This window comes from Sphaeroforma arctica (assembly GCF_001186125.1).
Source record: "Sphaeroforma arctica JP610 unplaced genomic scaffold supercont1.1190, whole genome shotgun sequence".
Classification (NCBI taxonomy): domain Eukaryota; class Ichthyosporea; order Ichthyophonida; genus Sphaeroforma; species Sphaeroforma arctica.
The window spans coordinates 1-7379 of record NW_014039368.1 but is presented as its reverse complement, the minus strand read 5'-3'; the positions used below and the strand labels follow the sequence as shown (position 1 = coordinate 7379).

The following is a 7379-nucleotide window of genomic DNA, read 5'->3' as shown; positions in this document are numbered from 1 at the left end:
GTGTGTGTGTGTGTGTTTCTGTGCGTGAGTGTGTGTTTGTCTGTGTGTGTGTGTGTGTGTATGTGTATGTATGTGTGTGTGTGTGTGTGTGTGTGTATGTATGTGTGGTTGTGGTTGGATGTGCATATGTGTGTGTGTGTGTGGGGGGGGTGTTTGTGTATGTATGTATGCCTATTTATTTAATATGAGGTCGGGACTTCGGGTCCGTTGAGAGAATAGTCGATGAGTCGTAGACTCTGCCAATGGAGTATGTCAGAGTGGCAGAGGCATTCTTCCGTGACCATAGAGGCATAGACTCTGCCACTCACTCACAGCAAATGCACACTCTCTCTCTCGAGTTTAAATGGTAATAGCATATAGGCTCATACGGCATACGGTCATACCCTTCTGGCCTCAGCTCCCGGGCTCAGGGTATCCTCATTCCTCGGCCCTCACGGCTTACAGGCCCACACGGAATACTCTGATAGTGATGAATTGAAATTCACTCCACGGTCCAAAACACTTACGTGATAGGTCCACACTACAGTAATCCACACTGCTGTAATTCTGAGTCCTGAGCGCTGACTGCAGTGCGATTAGCCATATTTTGTTCTTTCTACTTTCTCAGAGTAGATGCCTACATAGCTAGACTCGACACTCTATACAGTCTACACTAGAGCTAAGTAGAGAGAGACTGGGAGAGACCAGGAGGGCAAGAGGGTCATGAAAATTATAGCTGCGAAATTATTGCTATTTTTAGCACAAATATGATCAGACGACACGGTCCACAGCCCACGGGCCAATCACTCTGATAACCATTGTCTTCCTGCCTTGTCCTATGAAATCCCCCAAAATTTGTACATGAAATACCTATTTGGGCTATGGCACGTATGAGTGATGACGACAGAGTGCAGACGGAGTAGAAATACAATTTGAGGGGCAGGAAAATAAATTGAAATTGTGTGAGGAAATTAAAAAATATGAACAGTCATACTGTATCACCTGGTCAGGCACCCGACAACGACGACACCCACCTGCCAGCATGTCGGCCGACATGTCGTACATGTCGTTTGGTTATATGTCGTCCCGACACATCGCCGACATGTCGGCACTGACATGTTGGTGTCGATACTCCCCATAAGAGTCTGGGTGCAGTAGGCCAGGTCAGTAGGACCACCAGTACTGTTCTCAATGTACTGATGACATTTTTTTTTTGACTTTATTATATTTATAACGGTCACTTTGGAGTACTTTCTTGCCCTGCTCCTAGCAGAAGTATGTTTGGGATGGGCGCATTGTGTAGGCGTTTGTTGTGTATTGTGTAATCTTGGACTGTTGTTTGTCGACGACGCACCAGCATGATTAAATACTTTTTACAGGTGCTAACACAATTCGTTTCAAACAAACAATAAACATGACAATTGATGTCCGTTTCACGAACCACATCACTCATAATATCATTATACCTATAGCTTCAAAGCTTAAGGTTTGAATATTTATGAAGAAGTATAAAAGCCGCGCAAAAAGCTGTTACTATACTACATATTTACATATTTAGTTTACATATCAAATTAACAACCACAGAATATGATAATTGTTTTTGTGCATGTATCAAAGTTGCACTTTGGCTTTCGGATTGTGTATTTACTATTTTTACTTTTGTTATTGTCAACTGGCAAATGTCCTGGATATTTGAATATTCATATTTGCAAATCCTTGAGGTGCATTTCTTTACTATTTTCAGGTGCAATTGATAAATTGTATTCACGAAACTCATTGGTGTAGAGATTCTACTAATTAGCTGAGAATTTATTTTGAATGAAAAACCATATGTCGGCAAAATTGGAACAGATGACACTGTACAACGACGACACCCCCCTGGCAGCATGTCGGCCGACACGTCGTACATGTCGTTTAGGTAAATGTCGGGTGTCGTTTACCAACCCAGTGTATGACAGAAGCCCAGTGATTCTGTACCTATTTATATTTATGTACAATTGTCCACCTCTTTTTAAAAAGGTGTCTATCTCTTTATATGTTCAATTCTTATTTGGGCCGACCCATATGTGAGTCGACCCTTTTGGGGCCGGTCCATCAGCCAGCCCCTCTGCCATGAGGACTCTCAACGCTCAGTGAGATTCCAAATAGAGACTCAGACTCTGCAGTCTGCACTTCTCTTATAGTCATAACATTTTTAGCTTAGCTGTTGGTATTATCTAAGTACATAAACTACTATTTAAATATCAATTTCTGATGCAAGACACTTATCTAGTGGTGATCGTTGTTGTGTGAAAAAAAAGCACAATCACACAACCAACGTTAGGTGCACATAAGTGTGCTAATTGCGACCGCAACATGTATACAAAATGTGGCGTGCACATTTACGAAAGGTATGGCTCAATCGGTTACTGCTTGTGTTCTAAAGATAAATCCTAAGCACCAGATTATCGTGGTGATTCTTTGTTCTACCTGAACCTGGTAGGGTGAACCTGACCCAGAAGTGTCTACCTCTTTATATGAACTGGACATATATAGAGGTATGACTGTATCCATATAAAAAAATTGTGTCCTATTTTCAGAAGGCTATGGATACGACGATATGTACGTATTTATTTATTACTAAATATTTACAAATTAAAGAGGATACAATCGTACATTTTGTTTTAAAAAAAAATACGAATAAAATTCCGATGACTAAAAGAAAAGAAATTCCTCTAAATACATATCTGGGGCACGGTCATGTCAAGACATAGATGCACTCAAATTCAACTTGGGTCTATAATAGGAATAGATTACAATGCTAATTTAATTTTGCTACCTGTATTTGCATTGATATATGGCTCTGATAGGGCTGATAGAACACATTGGTCTTTCGGACCATCGCAATGGATTCGGGGCAAAATAAATAAATATATGTAAAATGACAACTGCGTGCAAAGTGATTCAAAGTATACACTACACCACAATTTGGGATTAAAATACATTTGGAGATAGTGCAATACAGGGAAAATATTTAACTTGGCTATTACGCAGTACCTGCTTCTTGCTAAAACTGCGCTTCCAATTTCTTCATACTTGCTGCTCGCTGCCAGAATTATTCGTATTGGCTGGCTCCTATCATAAAATATACTAAGAACGATATGGTGCTCTCTGCAGGCATGGCTAGTATTCGTCGCGTTTTGGGTAGAGGTAAGGTCGTGGCAGACTTAGATCAACTTAGTCCTATTTCGCCCATGCAGTGTAAGAAAGATTCCGTAGTGACTATCGAGAGAATAGACAAGGTTAAAAACAAGCGCACCGATGAGGCCAGTTCGAAGTTGAAACAATTCCTCCATCAAATTTCACTCGAACAGAACTCCTCGTCAGGGCTGTCGACAAAGAAACGGAAGAACGTATCACCAAATCGAAGCAAAAGTATGTATGCCCGACAAAATATGGAGACCGGTGATGTTGCTGGCCTGTCTCGGGAACAGTCACTTACCCCTGAATCTAAATCTCAGGTTTTAACAGACGTCAACAAGCGACCGAGGAGAAATATTCGAAGTATACAGCGTAGCAAAAGTATGTGTGAAAGGTCGTCGTCGTCAGCTATAGCCAGGTTGTCTACCAAAAACAATAAACCTGGGAGTGAGGCCGTCGAAGTGGGCCCAGAATCCCTTTCAGAACGAATCTCCTCCAAATCAATTAAAGTGATCGCAGGTAACTGTAATGACAAGACTGTAGTACAAGCAAATAGCTCTGTCTCTCCTCCGGAAAGCAGTACATATTCAAGCACAACAGGGACGCCTCGAAGCCGCAAAAGCCCGATCTACTTACTGAAGGGCCGCAAGAGCCGCGGAAGCAGTCGCTACGCCCAAAGGGGTGAGCAAGTATACATTGTGCCCTTGTCAGGTTTTGACCAGGGCGTGGACAACCATCACGGAGATGATGTAGCGTTTTCCGGGAAGAACGTCACCTCCCTCGGTAATGCTACCATATCTAATCTGAAGACGCTTAGACGACGGAGCGAAAGCCTTACCGATCCCTGGGAAAAAGTAAACCAAAGTTCTATGGAGCGTAGAAGAACGAATTCGTTGCCAGAAAGTCACGGAGTGAAAAAATCGACGGAAGTCATGCGCCAATGCAAAAAGAAAATGCACACTCCTGACTATAACAACGGAGATACAAACCAAGAAGTTGCGCTGCACTCGATGCGATGCCCAACTGATGCGCTGGTATTCTCAAGGACCATAAAATCGCCTCCAGTTCGGCGACGAGCGGACAGGAAAACGACATTGTCTGTGGGTTCGTATGATTTAGCTTCACAGTACAGTGATGAATACAAGACGGCAGTTAACAAGAAAAGAGTACGCATATGTCCATTCACCGCTACAGTACAGACATACGGCGTGCAAATTTACGATAGGACGGTGCCTGTTGACCGGGAAAGTCTGTGGGGGCGGATGGATATATACACCGAGTTAATGGATTACAAAATCAACGGCATGGACGTACATCCATCCTCGAGAGATAACATGAACTTCCACCTCAATTCTGTATCTGGAAGGCAGAAGACCATACTCATCAATTTACTAGCGGGCTTGCGATAGCATCAAACAGCGTTATTTATATTCATGAGATGACAACTTTGAGCGCACCACTGTGTGAGGGTAAGTGTATACTAAAATCTGTACAACTCAACTTATTCAAGGCACGAAATTTTAAAGGAATCTGTTTGATACGGATTACGAGATTTCTTTTGCCGGACCAATCTACAACTCGCATGTGCTAGTGGCACTATCCTGCACGATGCAGAAGTCGCGTGATAGAATATATCAACACTTACAAGGTTCTCTGGCGTTTACCACCTTCACTTTACGATACGTTAACATGTATGATCCGGAATGTATGCTTTTAATACTTTAAATAGGTTGTCATGTGCAAACAGAGAAGTATTGGACGATACTCACTGATTGTGAAGTTTGAAATTTACTGTTTTGAAATTATCAGCCCGCCGCGATCCTAAATAGGTATCCCTCGAAGGGAATAAATTCGTCTAAATCTACTAGATTGTTGTAATATACTTGGGAGTAGATCATCTTCGCCTTATCATATCTGCACCTTTTCTCCTATCTAATAAATATGTTCATTATCATTTATTTACTAGAAGAACTTCCCTTTTTAGTTTTGGATCTCAACCCCCAGAATATATGACCTGATTAGCGACATATGCGACGATTACATAACCTTGCCCGTATAGAAACTAAATTTACAACCAAATTTTAATCCAATACATATTGAACGAGAGTGCCGCTGCAAGCTCTATCGTCCATTAAGTTCCTGATCGAGCAGCTCTTCCTCGTCATCACTACTCAGCCTAGTCACAGACGCGGGTGGGTTGGTCCTTACGGTCGGGTCTTGATCATGATGATAATGACTGAAAGCTGCGGGTGACGTCGACTCCATCTCATGTTCCAACTCCGCGTCCAGATCAATAAACCGGAACGCACGCTCTCTCTGCCTGCGCAGATGTACACTCCTGCGGATAGCATACGCCAGTGACAATAGCAACAAGCACACCACCACCGCAGCGATTATATTGTAGATTAGCTCTGTATTGTCATCGGTACTCCCTTCAGTTTCAGCCGTGTGTTGTGCTGTGTTGTCATCGGCAGCGGAGTATGCTGTCGCCTCCACCTCCACCGTTTCCGGGGAGTACATATCGGGCACACATTTTTCATTGGGATGCAAAACATACGCCAAATTTTCACTGTGTGGATCAAACAGAGGCAACGCGTTAGACCTCGGCGTCGTGTGCAGAAACTGTGTGCCATGTGGCCACAGGTATAGTAGTTGACATGTTTGTGAGGGGTAAGTAATTGCGTATCTGTGACACGAGATCAAGTGCAGCACTGTGTGCCATGTGGCCACAGGTATAGTAGTTGACATGTTTGTGAGAGGTTGGTAAGTGCGTATCTGCGACACGAGATCAAGTGCAGCACTGTGTGCCATGTGGCCACAGGTATGGTAGTTGACATGGTTGTGAGGAGTAGGTAAGTGAATATCTGTGACACGCGATCAGGCGTACATATAAGAAAGAAACTGGAGCAAGAGACTATAAGTCTACTTAAACTATACTATACTGCTCTCCCTCGATGGTTATGCGCGTTAGTGAACCAAACCTTGAAACTTTCCTGTGGTAACCGTGCCCAATCCGAAAGGTTTTCCTCTTCATAGACAGTGCATCGTTGACGCACAACCCCAAGGCCGACAAGCTTATTCCAACTAAACAAGCCGCGCTCCAGTACCGAACTTTCGAATCTAGCGCAGGCTACTTGTACCATACGCATTCGATACCAAACGGAAACGGATGAAACGTTCCAGGCGAGTCATGGATAGCGCAATACCTTCAATGTACGTATTTCCACTCGCCTCCCACTATGTACACTATACGATACAATTGCATATACGGGCGTATGATTTGTTCCTTTTCGGTAGAATACGGAATACTGGCGTTGAACAGGACAAACGAATCCGAAGCAGTGGGCATTCGCACATAGACTCGAAGCGTGACAGTTTTACGGATGAACGATGTACGTGTTAAACCGTCATACCAGCTCCTATATGGACACTCACAGGATACCCCACTGCCTTAAAACGTGAAAACTCATGTAACCAAACTACTATAGCACAACACTACGCATCAAAGCAGCCTAGGTAGCCAGACTTGCCCCTACGCACACACGGGTGAGACATACTTGCATCCCCGCTTATGCATCTCACGTCGACGTTCGCGGCATAACACCAACACACTACCTTCAAACCTGCACACTGCGGCCACCAAACGACAATGGAACTGTAATACGAATCAAACTAGCCTGGTTAACCAGACGTGACACATACGCCTGTATAGGCAGGACATACTTGCATCCCCGCTCATGCATCTCGCAGTCGGAGTTAAACAACACCGATTTCCCCTGCCCATTGACACCACACAACAGCGCATTGTTGGCGATGTTGTGTGGGCAGGCCAATGCCAAGGTGGAGCACATGCCACCCTCAAAGTCTTCTGCTTCGCATTCCCCGTCGTGTGCAATATCCAATGAAACCTAATGAGATAATGGATTGTGGTTGCATGCCATATCTGTGAGTGTGTGTAGGTCTACCGTGCATCAGGTATGAGGTGAAAGCGTACTGACTGCAGATGGTGGTGTGATCTTGAAGTATGAGGAAATTGTTGAGACGGAAGGAAAGAAGTTGTACTTAGTATATGATGGCCTAGTTCCCACAGAGAATGTCTGTTCATATACAGGTCTTATGTATCTCCGCCAATAGTTGCACTGCAAAGTTCGTTCCAATCCAGTCAAACTCTCTTCGACCACAAAATCAGTAACAACAACACATACATACACACACACAAA

General features: G+C 43.7%; 2 protein-coding genes across 2 annotated transcripts; one reads left to right on the top strand and one right to left on the bottom strand.

Moving 5' to 3' along the window:
- Positions 1-3119: 3119 nt before the first annotated feature.
- SARC_10269 (hypothetical protein) lies at positions 3120-4568 on the top strand (the record flags this gene model as incomplete). Its single annotated transcript, XM_014295694.1, has 1 exon — positions 3120-4568. One exon carries the CDS (start codon positions 3120-3122, stop codon positions 4566-4568), a length of 1449 nt encoding a protein of 482 aa, XP_014151169.1.
- A 534-nt stretch (positions 4569-5102) lies between these two features.
- SARC_10268 (hypothetical protein) lies at positions 5103-7068 on the bottom strand (the record flags this gene model as incomplete). Its single annotated transcript, XM_014295693.1, has 2 exons — positions 5103-5728; positions 6883-7068. Coding segments are annotated over 2 exons (634 nt in total), but the record flags the coding sequence as incomplete, so codon positions are not given.
- Positions 7069-7379: the final 311 nt, after the last annotated feature.